The following is a 20,287-nucleotide window of genomic DNA, read 5'->3' as shown; positions in this document are numbered from 1 at the left end:
GCGCCTCCCGAGCGCGGCGGGCCCGGCTGCGCTCCGGGGCTCCCGCCTCCCTCCCTGCCCGAGCCGCTCGGGTCCGCGCGGAGCCCCGCTCCCCGCAGGGGCGGCTGCGGCATCGGCTTGGGACAACCTCGGCAGGGAAGGCAGACAAAGTTATTTCCCCTTCCCAAGCAGAAAGGTTCCGATTGGCAAGATGGTGCCCAACTGTCCCCGCGCGCTCTTCCTCCTGCTGCTTTTCCTCGCCTGCCCCGAATCGCAGGCTTCCCAGGTCAGTGTCCCTCCCGCCCCTCCCCTGTCCCGCTTGCAGGGGAGGCCACGCCAAGGCCGGAGGACCTGGGCTCGCCACATTCCACCGGAATGCTCGGGCTGGGGGCTTGGAGCGAGGCTGGAGCTGGGGTTCAGTTTTCAGAGGGAAGCGTGAGATCCCCCCATCTGTCATCGGAAGCATCGCGGGCTGGGCGTCTGGGAGAACCCGGGCTGGTCTAGCCGAGCAGTTTGTGCGAAAGCCTCGGTCCGCTGGGGGGAGGGAGAGAGAGGGCTCCGCGTGAGAACCGTGCGTTGTAGAAAGATTGCCCTGGGATTTATGAGACATTGGTCTTCCTCAGGTCTCCAGAAGAGCTCCCTGCTCACCCAATTAGGGTAGAGGTTGTCCGCTCCCCTCCAACTTCCAACATTTAAATTTCTAACTGAAATATTCTTACCACCACCAACTTTTAAATTTATTTATTTTATTTATTTTTGGCTGCGTTGGGTCTTCGTTGCTGCGCACGGGCTTTCTCTAGTTGTGGAGAGCGGGGGCTACTCTTCGTTGCGGTGCGCAGGCTTCTCATTGCGGTGGCTTCTCTTGTTGCGGAGCACGGGCTCTAGGCGCACGGGCTTCAGTAGATGCGGCGGTGAGCTCAGTAGTTGTGGTGCACGGACTTAGGTTCTCCCGCGGCATGTGGGATCGTCCCGGACCAGGGCTCGAACCCGTGTCCCCTGCATTGGCAGGCGGATTCTTAACCACTGCGCACCAGGGAAGCCCCACCACCAACTTTTAAAGGCTCAGAACTTTCTTAGCAGTTCGCCGCGTTTCCCAGGCAGAAACAGGTGGGAGGTTTCTGAAGCAGCCTCACCTGAGCCTAGGGGAGCTTAGATTTGGGACTGCATTTCTTTCCCACACTTGCAGGCAGCTTGCCGTTTAATTTTTCTCTCCCTGACGTTTGTGTCTGTTGGAGTCCCACTGGATTTATGTGCTTGACCAGATTCACTTTTACATTAAGCAGTAAAAACTCATGGTTAAAATTAAGATGAGAATGCAGATAAAAATGCGTCTTCCAAAGGTGAGACTGGAATTGCTCAATTCAGAGCCAGCTATCACCAGACTGGCTCTGGAAACTGGAGACCCCTCCCTCTGTGACGGCGTGTCCCGTGGGCTGTGGGGCAGCTACCCCAAGAATACCGTCCATAACAATAATAGTAACGGCAGACGGAAAGAAAGCTCACTGAGTGATGAGTGCTGTATTCTTTGCTAAGCATCTTCAGGCTCTTTATTCTCAGAGCAGCGCTGTGAGTTGGGAACTATTGTCATCCCCATTTTGCAGATGAGGGAGCTGAGACCCAGGGAGATTCTGACTTACTCAAGTTCACATGGCCAGGAAGGAGTGGAGTAAATTTAATCTCTCTCCTTAGTCTCCAAGCCTTTTCCCTTCCCCACAGACTCTCACCCATGGGCTGAATACCTAACAGGCACATCCGTGGCCACCTAGAAGCCCTTGGGGCACAGGAAGGGGTTCCAGGCAGGGAGAACTCAGTTCAGACCAAACACGGGCCCGTGTGAGTGCAGAATATGGTGAGTTGCCACTGCAGGAAGTCACTCAGCTACCAGGCAGCAGAAGCCTGGTCTAGGACCACAATCAACCCACCCAGCAGAACAGTGGGGTGTCCCACCCGCTTTGCAGATTACGTAATAGAACCTGAGGCCCAGAGCTCAAAGCCAGAAGCACAGGTAGGTGCACCCCTAAGCCGGCTCCCCACCCAGGCCAGGAGAGGGGGCAGGGTGGATAGGAAGTGCCAGAGGAAGTTGAGGGGCTCTGCATTGCCATTATCTGATCTCTGAAGGTTACCTGGAGAAGTGGTGACACCTTGGCAGTTCTCAGATGTTTGCAGCTGCTGTTCAAGCAGGGAAGTAAGCTCTCTCAGGCTTTGTTCCTGGGGGAGATCTGGGTCCCATCCCTGCCCTGCCACGTCCAGGCTTTCTCAAATTCCTTCTCCTCTAAGCCTTGGTTTCTTTACCTGCGAGAGCACATGCCTCACTGGGCTTTGTGAAGGAGAAAGGGAGCAGAAGGGATTCTCCATAGAAGTTAGTTTAAAAATTCTAGTGAAACTGTCCTTCACCCAAAGTCCTATGTAGTCGGGGGAATCTCACCCCTAATCCTTGTCTGACTTTTCAGCACATCTGTCCTGGGTCACTTTGCAAGATTTCTGTGACCTGCTGTTGGAGAGCCAGTGGTCCTGGGGAAGGAGGGGAGGTTGAACAATGTGGGGGTCCCGTAAGTGGGGGCCCTTTCCCAACACTACTGCCCACTCTGTGGCCTTCCCCCAAGAAGAGAAACCGCCTTGCTGGGGAGACAAGAAAGGGAGAACATTTAACACACTCCACGCCTCACCCTCTTCCCCCACGATGGCTCTCGGCCTCCTCGTTGCCTGTGGGGAGGGGGGGCTATGGTATTTCAGAACGTTTCCCCTTCTCCAAAACCTCTCCTTGTGATCACATGTCACAGGGTTCCAAATTCCACCATTAGAGATTCATTCTTTTGGTTGTCTACTCCCAGTTGATACATTGCTTTTTACAGTTTAATGGGAAAGAAATGTTTTTGGTGTACATTTCCATGCTTTTAACCATAGAACTATGTTCTATATGTGGTACTCACCACCACAGTCAGGAGACAGAACAGTTCCACCACCCCAAAATGACATCCTCATGCCCTGTGTAGTCACACCCTCTGGCCACCCCAGTGCCTGGCAACACTGATCCGTTCTTCAGCATTATAGTTTTTTCATCTTCACAGTGTCATATAAATGGAAGCAAAAAGTACATAGACTTTTGACTGACTTCTTTAACTCAGCATAAAGCATTTAAGATTCTTCCATGTCGTTCTGGGGATGCACAGTTCCTTCCTATTGCTGGGTAGTATTCCATTGTGTGGACATATCACAGCTTTTTTTTTTAATCAGTTCAGCCATTGAACTGAATGACACCCATGGTATCAGTTCCAGTTTTTGGTGATTATGACTAGAGCTGCCGTAAACATTCCCATACAGCTTTTGTGTGAATGTAAACACTCATTTCTCTTGGGTAGCTATCTAGGAGTGGGATTGCTGGGTTATATGGTAAGTGTATCTTTAACTTTGTCAGAAGCAGCCAAACTGTATTCCATATCAGTTGTATCATTTCGCATTCCCACCAGCAGTACATAAAGACCCAGTTGCCGTGCATCCTCACCAGCACTTAATATTATCGGGTTTGTCTGTTTGTTTCTAAGTCACTCTAATAGGTATGGAATGGTATCTCATTGTGGTTTTAATTTCCATTTCTCTAATAACTGAAAATATTGACATCTTTTCATGTGCTTATTTGCCATTTGAATAGTTTACTGGGTGAAGTGTCTGTTCACGCCTTCTGCCCATTTTCCAAATGGGTGGTTTGTTTTCTTATTGTTAAGCTTTGAGTATTTTTTATACAGTCTAAGTAGAAATCCTTTATCAGGTGTGTGAGTTGCCAATATTTTCTCCCTATCTGCAGCTTGTCTTTAAAAAATTTTTTTTAATTTTATATTGGAGTATAGTTGATTTACAATGTTGTGTTAGTTTCAGGTGTACAGCAAAGTGAGCTAGTTATACATATTCCTATACCTATTCTTTCTCAGATTCTTTTCCCATATAGGTTATTACAGAGTATTGAGTATAGTTCCCTGTGCTATACAGTAGATCCTTGTTGATTATCTATTTTATATATAGTAGTGTGTATATGTTAATTCCAAACTTGTAATTTATTCCTCTCCCCACCCCACCTTTCCCCTTTGGTAACCATAAATTTGTTTTCTAAGCCCGTGAGTCTATTTCTGTTTTGTAAATAAGTTCATTTGTATCATTTTTTTTTAAGATTCCACATAAGTGATGTCATATAATATATGTCTTTCTCTGTCTGACTTACTTCACTCTGTATGATAATCTCCAGGTCCATCCATGTTGCTGCAAATGGCATTATTTCATTCACTACAGCTTGTCTAAACAGTGTCTTTCCCAGAGCAAAGATTTTAAATTTTGATGAAGTCCAATTGATCGATTTTTTATTTTTATAGATTGTGGTTTTGGTGTCAAGTCTAAGAACTCTTTGACCCCAGATCATGAAAATTTTCTTGTATGTTTTCTTCTAAAATTTTTGTAGTTTTGCATTTTTACATTTTGATCTGTAATTTATTTTGAGTTAATTTTTGTGTAAAGTGTGAGGTTTATGTTGAGATAAACACTTTGCATGTAGATATCCAGTTGTTCCAACAGCATTTGTTGAAAAGACTGTTGAATTGCCATTGAATTGTCTTAGCAACTTTGTGAAAAATCAGTGCATCATATGGGTTTATTTCTGCCAGTAACACACTATCTTGATCACTGTAATTTTATTTATTTATTTATTTATTTATTTATTCGGCTGCATTGGGTCTTCGTTGCGCACGGGCTTTCTCTAGTTGTGGCGAGCGGGCATCTACTCTTTGTTGCCATGCACGGGCTTCTCATTGCGGTGGCCTCTCGTTGGAGGGCATGAGCTCTAGGCGCACGGGCTTCAGTAGTTGTGGTGCGCAGGCTCAGTAGTTGTGGTTTGCGGGCTCTAGAGCGCAGACTCAGCAGTTGTGGCGCACAGGCTTAGTTGCTCCAGAGGCATGTGGCTCTAGGCACGTGGGCTTCAGTAGTTGTGGCTCGCGGGCTCTAGAGCGCAGACTCAGCAGTTGTGGCGCACAGGCTTAGTTGCTCCAGAGGCATGTGGCTCTAGGCACGCGGGCTTCAGTAGTTGTGGCTCGCGGGCTCTAGAGCGCAGACTCAGCAGTTGTGGCGCACAGGCTTAGTTGCTCCGCGGCATGTGGGATCTTCCCAGACTAGGGATCAAACCCATGTCCCCTGCATTGGCAGGCGGATTCTTAACCACTGCACCACCAGGGAAGACCCGTTACTGTAATTTTATATAAGACTTAAAATTGGATAGATTTTAAGACTTTATTATTCTTTTTCAAAATTGTTTCGGTTATCATAGCTTGTATTTCCATTAAAATTTTAGAATCGGCTTGTCTCTATCCACAAAATTCCACTGGAATTTTGATTGGAACTGCATTAAACCTACTGATCAATTAGGAGTGAATTGGCATCTTAACAATATTGAGTCTTCCAATCTGTGATAACAATATGTCTTTCCATTTATTTAGATCTTCCTTGATTTCCCTCATCAGCATTTTTTAGTTACCAACAAAAACACGTTTTGTTAGATTTATATCTCAGTATTTCATTTTTGGAGCTATTTTAAGTGGTATTAGGTTTTAAATTTTTTCATTTCCAATGCTATATTCCTTGTATATGGAAATTCAGTGGGCTTTTCTGTGTTGACATGGTGTCCTGTGACTTTGTGGAACTCACTTATTAGTTATAGGGCATTTTTTGTGTGTGTAGATTCCCTCAGATTTTTTTACATAAACAATCATGTTATCTGTGAATAGGGGCAATTTTATTTCTTCCTTTCTAATCCATGCGCCATTTATTTATTTATTTAGCCTTATTACACTTATTAAAACTTGAGTGGACATTCTTGCCTTGTTCTAGAACTTGGGAAGAATGCATTCAGTTTTTTAACATTCAGTGGGATGCTAGGCTGTGGGTTTTTGCAGATGCCATTTGTCAGGTTAAGGTTCTCTTCTAGCCATAGTTTGATAGAGTATTCATTATGAATGGATGTTGAATTTTATCACATGCTTTTTCTGCTTCCATTGACATGATCCTGTGGTTTTTCTTCAGTCTGTTATTAAAGTGGATGACTTTGACTGAATTTTAAAATTTATTTTTAACCTTTTTAAATTGAAGTACAGTTGATTTACAATGCTGTGTGATTGGTTTTCTAATTTTGAAACAGCCTTGCACTCCCAGATAAACCCTAATTGATTATGGCATCGTATACATCGTCTATATTTCTGGGTTCCCCTTGCTAATGTTTTGTGAGAATTCTTGTATCTTGTTCATGAGGGATATTGGTGTGCAGCAGGGGTCAGCAAACTATGGTCCATGAGCCACATCCAGTACACTGCTGGTCAAATCTGTCCACACTGATTACTTACATGTCATCCATACCTGCCTTTTGCACTGCAATTGCGGAGGTGAGCAGTTGCAACAGAGACCCTGTGGGCTGCAAAGATGAAAAATCTGACTCTCTGGCCCTCTTTCTACGGACACAGTTTGCTATCCCTCATCTATGGATTTCTTCTACTGTCTTTACCTGGTTTTCTTACCAGGGTAATGCTGGCTTCCTAAAATGAGTTGTGAGCTGTCCCCTTCTCTTCTGTTTTCTGGAAGAAACTGTGTAGAGGTGGTGTCAGTTCCTCTATCATGTTTGGTAGAATTGACCAATGAAACCATGTGGGCTTGGAGATTTCTTTTCTGGAAGGTTTTTAACTATGAATTCAATTTCTCTGACAGATATAGAACTACTTAGGGTAACCTTTTTCCTTTGGGTGACTTTTGGTAGCTTGTGGCTTTCAAGAAATTGTTCCACCGTCCTCACTCTCTCTTGAGGCAACTGTTTTTAAATGCCCTGGAAATTACTCCCCGTCTCTAAACAATTGATCTCCGGTAACGACAGATGAGTACTTTGTTCCATTGTTCGCTGCAGGGCCAAATAGTCTACTATGATTAATTTCCTTTCTTGTGTAACTTTTTGGTTTTCCTCAAGATTTTTCTCTTTTGCCCGGTTCGTCCTCTACATAAGCACAGTTGTTTCCAATAATCTCTTTCCTAGTCCATATTCTGTCGGGCTGCTTTCCCCCTGGATCCCAGTCGTGCTGACCTTTCTCTGGGCTCATGGCCCTGTGGCTACCCAGGGACTTTGGCCTGCACTGGAGTTTATGTTTTCTAGATCATATGTCTTCCTCTTTCTTGGCTTCTTCCCTTGTTTTTTTGAACACATTCTCAGGAAAATGATGTTTTAATCCGCGATCCTTAGGCCTTCCCAGATCACTTTCCTATTGTAGATGTTACCATTTTTCTACCCTGAAACTTTAAAGCAGCCAACGGTAGCACCATTATCCCCACGCTGTAGATGGGGAGCCTGATGTGCCTGAGGAAGTGGCAGCTGAATCCTCATATTGGGAGCAAAGCCAGAGGAAGGAGCGAGAGGGGGGAAAATGCCCCGATCCAGTGTCCCCCACTGACTGAGTCGGGAGGGAAGGAGGTGGGAAGGGTTTGAGATCTGTTCCCTGGTCTGAGAACAAATGAGATGAAGAAGGGTGGAAATGTGACAACCCAAGTATGTTCCTTCCCGGTGTGGTATGGTCAGCTTATCAATTCTACTGCCAGTTTCGATGGATTGGCTGGACTCCAGGTTGACATGGATTGCTGTTTACTTCAGAACTCAGCACAAAAGGATACCATGCTTGATTAAAGGTATCTGCCGTGCTCGCAGCACCAGGAGTATTTGCTACCCTGCAGCAGGGTTTTATACACCGGCGCCTGTATTATAAGAATACATGGAGGTGAGCGGAAGCTACGGGGACATGTGAATCATCCATTTTGAAAATGGGGCATTTCGTAAAACAAATATTTGGTGACTGCCATGGCCCAGGCTGGGAACAAAACAGACAAGCACCGTGCATTTGGTTTTGAAAGGGCTGCTCTAGATCTGGAGTTGGCCGAGCAGGGTGGCATTCTGAGCTGGGCTCAGCTGGACTGTTCTGCTCACTGGCTCCAGGCTCCGCTCTTCGGGTCTGGGCTCCTCCTCACCTGTGGACGGCTGCCAGGTTAGCTGAGGCTGGTTGGTCCAGGGTGGCTCTGTTCCGTGCAGCCTCTCATCCTCCAGCAGGCTAGCCTGGGTTTTTCACATGGTAGAAGGTGGTCAAGGGCCAGGACTAGCAGAATGCCCAAGACTTCTTGAGACACTGTTCTAAAATGAAGCTGGGATTTTGGCTTCCTCCAAGTGTGGTGCGGCCAACAGATCAGGAGACACTGCCGGAAAAGGATAGTGTGTTACTTACAGTTCTCTCGAGGAGGGAGCATGTCGTACCAAGTTGGGCTACAGAGAGAACAGCAGGCAGAGAGAGAGGGAGGGAAACTTCTGGAAAGCCTTTACGGGGGGTTTTGAGGGAAGAAATGGGTGAGACAGGTTAAGGGGACTGACCGGGTTAGGATTGGCTAGTTGGAGTAATTGTAGCAGGTTGGTGGTGTAGGGCTGACCCTAGTTGTCTGATGCCGATTCCCAGGTTTGTTGGCGGGGACCGGGCGGGTATCAGTGTCTCACAAGCTTCGGAGCCAGATAAGCAGGCGGATGGGCTCTGGTTCAGTTGGTCTGCTACCAAAGGTGTGCTGGGCATGGGCAGGGAGGGTGTTGTGTTGTTTGCTGCCTCTAGGAATTTGCTGGCCCGGCCACAGAGGGGCAGTCTGTGCCAAGTCAGCGTGGCCCCAGATGTCAAAACATCCCATACAGAAACTAGACAATGTGGTTAATCCAGAGCCAGCCTTGGAACTGGTATATCGCTTCCAGTGCATTCTGTTGGCCAAAGCAAGTCACAAGACCCGCCCATATCCGGAGATGGGAAAACAGACCTCCCTCTGGATGGGAAGACTGGCAGAGCCTCCTTGCAGATGGTGTGGGTGTGGGGAGGAAGAGATTGCCATTCTGCAAACCTTCATCAGTAGTGATCCAGGGCTTTACTCCCCCAGAGACAGTGTTCAGATGAAGGGGTGGGGTCAGGGTGAGGATGGGTGACCGGGAGGCTGTCCTGCCATCTTCCACTTTCTCCAGCAGCCCCCACCTTTTCCTGGCACCTTCAGGAGGGGGACTCGTTCCAAGTCCTGTCAAGGACGGCCCTGATTACAGAGAAGAGTGGAGACCCCTTTGCTCCGTGGGGCAGTTTCTGGCCCCCGGGGGCGTTGGGCAGTGAGTGCTGAGGGTGTGGACTGGATGTGAACAGCTGGGGAAGAAGGCAGTGCCCTGGGTTCTCCGGTTGGCCTGGAGTCTTTCAGGCAGGAACCTCTGGCAGTCTGGGCCCCAGACTCTCCAGAGGGAAGCAGCTTAAATGGGAAGCAAAGCCCAGGGAGCTCCTCTTGGGGCTGGGTTTCCAAGTAAGACTGAGACGTGACATCATTCACATCAAAGACTGGAGGTGTGGGGGTGGGATGGCAACTCCAGGGACTCAGGAGACCCTAGGCTGCCCCCTGACCTCCCTGTTGTCATCTGGTTGGCTCCTGACTCAGACATTTCTCTTTATGCTGGGGATTAGGTTACCTGTAGACCCTCAACAGAAGTGGCGCACCGCCAGCTCAGGAGATGCCCCTCCCTCTGCTCCCCTAGGCTGGGTTTCCCGTCTCTGCAGGAGGGGTTAGAGGCAGAGTGTGATCGGTAACTGGGTGCACGGCCCAGGGAGCTGAGAGAATCAGATGATTCTTGGCTGATTTGAAGAAAGGGAAAGCGCCACGGGTGTCTGTAGGCAAAAAAAGACAAAACGATGGGCTTTCCTGGTGGCGCAGTGGTTGAGAGTCCGCCTGCCGATGCAGGGGACACGGGTTCGTGCCCCGGTCCGGGAAGATCCCACATGCTGCGGAGTGGCTGGGCCCGTGAGCCATGGCCGCTGAGCCTGCGCGTCCAGAGCCTGTGCTCCGCAACGGGAGAGGCCACAACAGTGAGAGGCCTGCGTACCGCAAAAAAAAAAAAAAAAGACAAAAAGAAAAGCTTCTTCCAGAGAAGCCTCGACACCATCAGTCATTTACACTGTGGTGTGAAAAACATACAAACTTGTCAGTATCACCTCCCAGCGCCTTCTCTGATTGCATAATTAAAGATTTTACCTTCCCAGAAGGAATCTAACTAGTAAGGTCATGTGTTCATCCTACAACTATGTCCTGAGAGCCTCTCCTGCCAGGTGATTTTCTGGGTCTGGCAAGGCAGCAGGGCCCGAGGCGGTGTAGCAAGTGGAGAAGACCCTGAGTGCCTGGTCTGTGTTCTGGCTCCCATGCTTCCCGGCTGAGAGACCTGGGGCACGTTCCTGCCTCTGTGAGTCAGCCGCCTCCTCTGAGATGCCTGTCTCATGGCGTTGTAGGAAGGAGAAAATGAGTGACATTCAAAGAACAGGTCCAAACTAAGGGCTCAGTACGTGTTAGGGGAGAGAACGATGCGGTGGACACAGACCCTGTTGTCACGTGGCTCACCAAGCAGGCAGAGAAAAACAAGACAAACCTGAAAGTATCTGGAGGCAGACCATGGAAATGGGTGTTGTGTGGGAGGGTGGCCAGGAGGCTGCTCTATACTCAGTAGGCAGGTACGGGCTCTTTGAGAAGGGGGCTTCTAAGTGAAAATGGAAAGACAGGAGCCTGGCTTTCAAGGACCAGGGGCAGAATCTGGGCAGAGGAAACAGCCAGTGCAAAGGCCCTGAGGTAGAAGTTAGCTTGCTGAGGTGTGTGGAGAAACACAGAGGAGGTCTGAATGTTGGGACACGGAAGGTGCCTGATCTGGACCCAGTTGGAGGTGGCAAGGCTTCATCACATACGGCTCTGTAAGCAGAATAACACCCTCCGCCCAAAGATACTTATGTTCTTATCCCAGAAACCTGAGAATCTTACCCTGATGTTAGCCCAGTGAGTCCTGTGTCGGGGTTCTGACCTCTGTCTTTTGGGAAGCTTAGATTGCAGGAGGGCCCGGGAGGACGCAGGGAGAGCAGGTGGGATGCAGCTGCAGGTGCAGGACAGGATAGTTTCTGTCGCACCGTTGCCTGCTCACGGAGAAACGCTTGGGATTTTTCGCTAGCGAAAGTAGGAAGATCTGAAAGTGCACCACGTATGTCATTCGGCCTTCACAACCATCCAGGTGAACTACTTTAAGGACTCCAAGGCTCCACCTCTCACGCGTGGCCACGCCTACCGCACTCACCTCATCAGTCCCCTTCATTCTGCCCACGCTGCCCACCAGGACCGGGCCCCCCAGCGCCCTCCGCCTCCTTGGCGTCAGCCCCAGGAGACCCGGTCAGATCCAGATGTCCACTTCCACAAGTCGCAGAAATCTTGGATCATGTGTGAATGTGTACACATGTGGGCTGACGTTCTCTGAAGGGTCCGTGCGTGTGTGTTGGGGGGGACAGTGGGGGGACTGAGAGGGTCGGCTAGCACACTGGGGCCTCTGAGCCCCTCGTCCTGGTTCCCTCGGGCTGAAGAGAGAAGAAGAATGTACTTTCCCAGTGGGTGGACTGGGCACAATATGACTGGTAAGGTAGCCTTGCCATTGACCAACGAGATGCCCTGAGCCTCAGTTTCTCTAGCTGTGAAATGGGGATAACCATGCCTGCCTAGGGGGGCTGCAAGGAGGACTAAGTGAGCTAACGATGGCTCCGTTTCTTATGTCAGTGCCTGGCACGACGTAGGATGCTTAGTGAATATTTGTGGAATAATGAATAAATGAATGAATTATGGAATCATTCTGTTGTACATGTGAAACTAACAGAATGTTGTATGTCAATTATACCGCAATTAAAAATGTAATATAAAAAAGAAGAAAAATCAAACAAAAAATGAGTAAGTGAGGAGAAGGTGCAATATACTAAGTTCCTTTTTCTCTTCTTTTCCTCTTTATTTTCTCAACTTCCTGTCTCCTTCTCTACTCATATTGGGTCAAGTCCCAAAAGGAAGTAAGCAAAACATGCCCCATTTCTGCAGCCAGGAGGTCCTCAAGTTATGGAGAGAGGTGAGGGGAAGGCCCAGTACCAGGGGGCTCCACAGGGGATTGTGGCTGGTTGTGTGTGTGTATGTGTGTATACGTGTATGTGGTATGTGTGTGTATATGTGTATTGTGTATGTGTGTCTGTGAATGTGTGTGTGTGTGAACGGAGCTCCCCACTGGGCTGGGCGTTAGGGGAGATATTTGCTGGAGGTAAAGTGATGCAGCTAAAGGCACAACCAAGTCTGCAGGTGAATGTGGCCACTGGAAGCTTGGCTGGGCAGCAAGCAGGTGAAAGGATATGGTGGATCTGGGGAGTAAGATGAGGAAGCCTGCCCTGGGCTCACACTTACGTCTTCCTTCGCGCCTCATTCATCTGTTTTGTTGGTTTGCTCAAATGAGCATCTCGTGTGCACTCAGGTCCTGTCCTCAGTGATGAGGATTCCAAGTTGTCTATAACTTGTTCTCTGCCCTCAGGCATGCAACGGGGCCAGGAGCGAGGTGACCAGAGTTGCCTGTCGAGGGGGTGCTAGAAAAGGAGAGGAGTTGGGAGATGGACAGAGGAGGGCTCCTGGGGGGTCTCCGTGGACCCCCCCTCTGAAGTTTCACATCAGGGTCTGGAGGAGGCCTGCTGGGATTTCAATCCTGGATGCGTCACCATGGCCAAGTGACTACTTGGCTTCCTTGCCTGTAAGGGGGTGTAATAATGGTGCCCATATCCGGGGGCTGCTGTGAGCATCTAACAAGTTCGCTTGTGTGCGGCGTGGTGGCAGTGCTGCCTCTTGGCTCCCACAGTTGTCATCGCTCCCGTGGCCATTTCAAAAAGTAGACAAGAATTGAGTTGGGGCGAAAATATAGAATTTTGGGCAGCCGGCATCGTAAGAACCCAAAATGCCCTGACTACACAAAGGGAGACTCTGCTGGAGGGTTGTGATAGCTAATTTTATTTGTCCACTTGGCTAGACCAGATACTTAGTGAAACACCAGTCTCGATGTTGCTGAGAAGGTTTTTTTTTTTTTCGGCCACATGGTGCGGCATGCAGGATCTTAGTTCCCTGACCAGGGATCGAACCTGCGCACCCTGCAGTGGAAGCGTGGAGTCTCAACCACTGGATTGTCAGGGAAGTCTCTGTGAAGTTATTTTTTAGACTTGATTAGCATTAAATGGTAGCTCTGAGTAAAGCAGGTTGCCATCCATAATGTGGGTGGGCTTCATCCCAAAGACTGAGGTCCCCAGAGAGGGAGGGCTTTATGCCTCCAGGCGGCCTTTGGAGCTACAATACCAACTCTTCCCTGGGTCTCCAGCCCACACTTTGCATGAGCCAATTCCTTAAAATAAATCTCTCTCCTTCTCTCTCTCTCTCTCTACAGGGTGTGTACAGATATAATTGGTTCTTCTTGGTTCTGTTTCTCTGGAGAACCCTAAGACAAGGGCCTTGGGCACCTCCCCAGGCAAAATTCCCTCACTTCCCCCAGAAGTGTCCTTCCTTTACTCTTCTGTGTGGGTGCTGGGTCAAGGTCACTGGGATGAGAGAAGTTGAGGAGTTATAACCCGCTTCTGATTTGGTCTAAAATTAAAAAAACAAAACAGAACAAAACAAAAAAACTTTCGGAGAAAAAAAATCATGTGCAAATTCTACATGACTCAGATGCAGAGGGCCTTGAGCCTTGGCTAGCAGGCACACACTTGGCAAGTGTGCTCCGTCCTTTCATAGATCTAAAGGCATCAAAACATCTGTGTTCCCATTAACAACATGCTGACATGACACATAGCTGTGGCTTAGGAGAAACCAGAGTGAGATGGCCCCTCCGAGGTCCAAGGGGTCATCCGTGGCTGCCTGGAGGGGTCTGGGGCTCTGTTATCCTTGAGGTGGCTCTCAGAAATAGCCACTGTGCCAAGACTGTCACGGTCAGGATGACCGTCGAGCCAGATCACGTGAGAATGGAGCCTCAAGGACCCCCCCATCCTTGTGCCCCCCCAATGCCTGGGCCCTTCAGGGCTTTGAGAGCTGGGCTTCATTTGTAAACTGAGCCTGGACAGCAAGGAGGCCTGGATGGGGTGGGAAGGTCCGCCTACCGAGTTCTGGCACGGGCGTGGGGTGAGCTGGGGGACACACATCGTCTTTGTGTCCACCCCTGGGCCAGCAGGGGGGTCTCGGGAGCTGGTCAGCCTCCCAGGAAGAGGGGTGTTGTCAGCCCTGAGGCGTCTCCATTAGATCCATGTGAGAGGGTGGGTGGGTTGGAGAGAAGATGGACAGGACTTTGCCTGGAGGTGCGGTGGGGTGGATGGAGGATAGTTCTGCGACCTCCCTGCTCCCAGGAGCCTGACCTCCGTCCCAGCTCAGGACGAGCTGGCTGGGGCGACTGCCGTTGCTGCTTCTCTCTCTGCTTCTGCTCTTCTCTGCAGACACTGCCCTTGGTGTTGAGTTCAGGGAAGCAACCAGCCCTCTGAGGCGGAGTTTGATACCAGAAGCGGTAAATCTTGATCTTTTTCCTACTCAAGGATGGAAGAGTTTCACTGCATGTCTTTTCTTGATTCCATTACAAATACGTTATTAACTCTAAGAAATGGAAACGAATTTTCATTATTTATTGTCAATGGCATAAGCCAGGCTTGGAGCCAGGTATTGAAAGGATGCAAATTTAGACCATTTGAGGGTCTCTTCTTTGAGAAAAATATTAAAAATGAGAGCCCTGGAAGGGACTTCCATGGGGGCACAGTGGTTAAGAATCTGCCTGCAAATGCAGGGGACACAGGTTCGAGCCCTGGTCCGGGAGGATCCCAAGTGCTGCGGAGCAACTAAGCCCGTGCGCCACAACTACTGAGCCTGCACTCTAGAGCCCGCAAGCCACAACAACGGAGCCCATGTGCCACAACTACTGAGCCTGCGTGCCACAACTGCTGAAGCCCGCATGCCACAACTCCTGAAGCCCACATGCCTAGAGCCCGTGCTCCACAACAAGAGAAGCCACCGCAATGAGAAGCCCGCACACAGCAAGGAAGAGTAGCCCCTACTCGCCGCAACTAGAGAAAGCCCGCGCACATCAGCGAAGACCCAATGCAGCCAAAAATTAATTAATTAATTTTAAAAAGAGTCCTGGAAGAGACCTTGGCAGCTGGGGGCCCTGGTTTGGCAGTTCCCTCTGAGATACGCCTTCCTTCCCCCTGGTATGGAGCCTTCCTCTTCCCAGCCCTTCCCCCCCTCCCCCCCACCCCCCTGCATGGATTTGACCTTTGCCCAGTCACAGCCTTTGTGAGCCTTCCTGCCCAAGTAGGTGGTTGCTTTTTACAGTTGGGGTCTGGGACCCTGAGATGGGAAGCCAGCTTTCACTGTGGCAGGGCCAGGCTGAAATTCAGATGGGTGACACCTGAGGGTCCAGCCTGTTTCCTGTCCCCCAGCCTCTGAGACCCTGGCAGCCCCTCAAAGCCCCCTCGGGCCGACCTCGTTGACGAGCTATGTTTATAAAGAAGGAAATGATCCATTCCCATGTGTGGCTTCTCTTGGCCCAGAGCAGATGGTGGGTGTGGGAGGGGAAGTGGGCAGACAAATGGAGGGGGGCAAGGAGACCCCCTTCTAGGACAGAAAAGAACACAGAGGAACCGAAGTGAAATTGAGGCTCAGGGTCCAACTTTTGCTCTGCTCGTTGACATGGAAATGATGCCACAACCCAGAGTGGAGAGTAAAGAGCTAATGTAGAACCTGCGTCCCTTGGTCCAGCACCTGCAAGGTGATGCTCGTGTGTGTGTGTGCATGTGTATCTAATCCAAAAGTTAAAGCCTCACAAAAAATTAACAGTGGTTGTCTTTGGTCCTGGGACTTGTCCTTTGTTCTGATGTGTTTTTCTGCATTTTGAATGGTTTTGCAGGAGGCATGCTTTATTTTTACGATCAAGCAAAACGATAAAGCTTTCTCAGTTTGAAAAGGGGAAACACTTAGGTTCTCAGTCCCCCTGCTATGACGTGATTTGTCCCCATGATGCCCCCTAATGTCCCCAAGGTGCAGACCTCTTGAGCATTTGACTTGGTGCGAAGCTTTCTAGCCTGTCATCCGTCTCTGCAGATAAATTCAGTTATGCCCCTGAGGCATATGCTGAGGTCCATTGCAGGTGGTGGATCCTGAGCGTGGCTCCTGTGGACTCCATTTCCAGCACTTTGGGATCGAGGGGCTGCCCTGTTAGTAGCAGCTGCTGCACAGACCCATCAAACCTCGTGTCGAGAGGCACCCTGGTTCTGCTCCTGCCATGCTGGCTTGCCAGGAGGACAAGGATCTTCCTTTTTTTTCTTCCCTTGCAAACGTTATGTCTCCCCCCACTGAGTTTTATTGAGATCTCATTGTATAATATAATATAAATGTGTTTAGCCTTGTATTAGTCCAAGGTATACAACATAGTGATTTGCTCTGTGTATATATTGTGAAATGATCACCACAGTAAGCCTAGCTAACATCCATCACCTCACACAGTTGCAATTTTTTTCTCGTGATGAGAACTTTTAAAATCTACTCTCTTAGCAACTCTTACATATGCACTATATTGTTGTTAACTATAGTCACCATGCTGTACATTACATGCCCAGAACTTATTTATCCTATAACCAAAAGTTTTTTGTTTTTTTATAAATTTATTTATTTTATTTATTTATTTTTGGCTGTGTTGGGTCTTCATTGCTGTGCATGGGCTTTCTCTAGTTGTGGCGAGCGGGGGCTACTCTTCATTGCAGTGCGCGGGCTTCTCATTGTGGTGGCTTCTCTTTGTTGTGGAGCACGGGCTCTAGGTGCTCGGGCTTCAGTAGTTGTGGCACGCAGGCTCAGTAGTTGTGGCACAAGGGCTTAGTTGTTCCGTGGTATGTGGGATCTTCCCGGACCAGGGCTCGAACCCGTGTCCCCTGCATTGGTGGATTCTTAACCACTGCGCCACCAGGGAAACCCCTAACCAAAAGTTTTGACCTTTTGACCCCCTTCACCCACTTCTCTAACCCCCCCACCCCCTGCCTCTGGCAACCACCAATCTGTTCTCTGTATCTATGTGTTGGGATTTTTTTCAGATTCCATATATAACTGAGATCATACAGTACTCATCTTTCTCTGTCTGACTTATTTCACTTAGCATTATGTCCTCAAGGTCCACCCTGTTGTCACGAATGGCAGGACTTAATTCTTTTTTATGGCTTTTCCTACATTTTCTTTTTGCATTCATCCATCAGTGGACATTTAGGTGGTTTCCATGCCTTAGCTATTGAAAATAACGCTGCAATGAGCATGGGGGTGCACATATCTTTTCGAGATATGATTTTGTTTCCTTTGGAATTGGTAGACCATGTGGTAGTTCTATTTTTAATTTTTTTAGTAAACTCCAATCTGTTTTCCATAGTGTCTGCACCAATTTACATTCCTACCAACAGTGCACAAGGGTTCCCTTTTCTCCACATCTTCACCAATGCTTGTTATTTCTTGTCTTTTCTATAATAGCCATTCTTCCAGGTGTGAGGTGATACCTATTGTTGTTTTGATTTGCATTTCTCTGATGGTTAGTGATGTTGAGCATCTTTTCATGTACCTGTTGGCCCTCTTTGGAATACCTTCTTTCAAAAAATGTCTATTCAGATGCTCTGCCCATTTTTTTTTTTTTTTTTTCTTTTTGCGGTATGCGGGCCTCTCACTGTTGTGGCCTCTCCCATTGCGGAGCACAGGCTCCGGACGCGCAGGCCCAGCGGCCATGGCTCACGGGCCCAGCCGCTCCGCGGCATATGGGATCCTCCCAGACCGGGGCACGAACCCGTATCCCCTGCATCGGCAGGCGGACTCTCAACCACTGCGCCACCAGGGAGGCCCTCTGCCCATTTTTAAATCAGATTTTTGTTTGTTTGTTTCTTATTTTTTGTTATCGAGTTGTATGAGTTCTTTGTATATTTTTCAATATTAACCCCTTATCAGATATTTTGCAGATGACTTGCAGATATTTTCTCCCACTCTGTAGGTTGCCTTTTCATTTTGCAGATGGTTTCCTTTGCTGTATAGAAGCTCTTCAGTTTGATTTAGTTTCACTTGTTTATTTTCTCTTTTGTTGCCTTTGCTCTTGGTGTCAAATCCAAAAAATCATTGCCAGGACTGACGTCAAAAATCTTACTGCCTGTGTTTTCTTCTAGGAGGTTTATGGTTTCAGGTCTTATGTTCAAGTCTTCCATCTAATTTGAGTGGATTTTTTTTTTTTTTTTTTTTTTTTTTTTTTTTTTTGCGGTACGCGGGCCTCTCACTGTTGTGGCCCCTCCCGTTGCGGAGCACAGGCTCCGGACGTGCAGGCTCAGCAGCCATGGCTCACGGGCCCAGCCGCTCTGCGGCATGTGGGATCCTCCTGGACCGGGGCACGAACCCGTGTCCCCTGCATCGGCAGGCGGACTCTCAACCACTGCACCACCAGGGAAGCCCTTGAGTGGATTTTTGTATGATGTTAAGAGACAGGTCTAGTTTCATTCTTTTGCCTGTTACTGTCCAGTTTTTCCCAGCACCATTTATTGAAGAGACTGTCCTTTTGCCACTGTCTATTCTTGGCACCTTGGTCATAAATTAATTGACCATATATGCATGGGTTGATTTCTGGGCTCACAAGGATTTTCTAACACTTTGTTCTGTTAGAATCACTCCAGTGAGGTCAGAGGCAAGGATGGACATTTCCTGACTTTCCCTCAGCAAATCCGCCCACCACCCTTCCCCCTCCTTCCCCGCCTAGATGTGGCCTTAGTGTGCTTGATCTGGAAGGTTTTTCCACTGTGATTGGAGAGATGAGCACATCTCACCTGTAACGAGCACCTTGAGGAAAAGCCACTGGTGCCTGCCATCCACGGTGCAGGGGTTAGGAGGGCTCGGGGGCAGTGCCCCCACACGCAGAAGACAGCCTGCCCGGACCCAGGAGCACCGGGGTTCGACTCACTTGACTGCCCAGAGGCCCCATACGCTCCACTCCCGCTGCCCTCCTTTCTGTACTGACTGGAGCCCCATGTCCCCAACCCCAGGTTCCCGGCAGAGGCCTTGGCATTGATCTCTTGTCCCCTACTTCAAAACTTAGCCCTTCCCTGTCGCCTGGGACAGCCCTCTCCCAGCTATCACACCCTGGAGGCAACTGCTGGCCTGGTTCAGTGTGTGAGATTGTCTCCTCCAGCCCTCCCCACTTCCTGTCCCCACTGCCCTTGCTCCCCGGACCTGAAGTCTGGACGGGAGTTAGAAACCCACTCCTGTGGGATGTTTGGCTTGGGTCACAGAGTTATCAGACCCTAGTGCAGATTAATCAAGAAGACCATTCACCACACAGGGGCATTTGTGAAATGCGCTAGCATATAAGGCAGCCACTGGGGCAAGGACTGCTTGGCGGGGGCACTGGGGCGGTAGTCAGCAGGCCCCCAGCCTGGCTGTACCGCTCATGAGCCACATGGTTTGGGACAAGTCACCTGACTCTCAGCCTCTGTATCTTGACTGTGAAATAGAGACAATCCCAGGCCTTCTTCACACAGGGTTGCTGCAAGCCAGTAGTCCTCTTAGAAGTAGGAAGTAGCTTTGTAAACTATGAGGAACTTCGGAAATGTGAATCACACATGAGCCACGAAGCCATCTCTGAAAGCGGCTCTTTTTTTTTTTTTTTTTTTTTAAGGGAAGGGAGGGCACTTCCCTGGCGGTCCAGTGGTTAAGACTTCACCTTCCAATGCAGAGGGTGCGGATTCAATTCCTGGTCAGGGAGGTAAGATCCCACATGCCTCATGGCCAAAAAACCAGAACATAAAACAGAAGCAATATTGTAACAAATTCAATAAAGACTTGAAAAATGGTCCACATCAAAACAAAAAAAAAGGAATCTTTAAAAAAGAATTAAATAAATAAAGGGAAGGGAGATGGGTGTGGGAAATCAGGAGGACTGGGTGGATGGCTGTGCTGGGCAGGTAGGGGACTGCAGGAGGTCACTGCCCAGGTGCCCAGAACCTGTGTGGGAAGGGCCACAACACGGGAAGGAGAAGGAAAACAAACAGAACTTCCCAGAAATTGCGTTTGGGGCCAGGCGCAGTCAGGCCCTGCTTAGGGTGGAGGCCAAGGAGCCCCCATGGACTAACGAGCTCCGGGGGCAACTGGGGATTCAGCTGTGTCAAAAGCATCCATTGAACGAGGCCAGTGAGTCATCTGTTTGGTGAAATCTCCAAGGTGCAGCGGCCTGGCAGCCTCGCTGGGAGAGAGGCTGTAGCTCTGTTTCCACCGCGGTGGCAGTGCTCCATTGGCGAAGCTGGAAGCCACCCAGGCTGCAGAGGCCACATGCCTGCCTGCCGCCTGCTGACTTGTAGACATTTTTTTCTAATTATAAAACTAATAATCGTTGTAG

The 20,287-nt window shown here is 49.1% G+C and overlaps 1 protein-coding gene across 2 annotated transcripts in view; it reads left to right on the top strand.

Moving 5' to 3' along the window:
• The first annotated feature begins 135 nt into the window (after window positions 1-135).
• Window positions 136-20,287, top strand: part of FBLN7 (fibulin 7) — a 44,069-nt gene continuing 23,917 nt past the window's right edge. For both annotated transcript variants that reach the window (XM_082642472.1, XM_082642471.1), the window contains exon 1: window positions 136-265. In XM_082642472.1, coding sequence (XP_082498598.1) covers window positions 191-265 — 75 coding nt within the window. In that variant the 5' untranslated portion in view covers window positions 136-190. The remainder of the gene's footprint in view (window positions 266-20,287) is intronic.

Source organism: Mesoplodon mirus (assembly GCF_964341445.2).
Source record: "Mesoplodon mirus genome assembly, chromosome: 14".
In the NCBI taxonomy this organism is placed as follows: domain Eukaryota; kingdom Metazoa; phylum Chordata; class Mammalia; order Artiodactyla; family Ziphiidae; genus Mesoplodon; species Mesoplodon mirus.
Note: the sequence above shows the minus strand (reverse complement) of the source record. Positions and strands in the feature narration are given on the sequence as shown.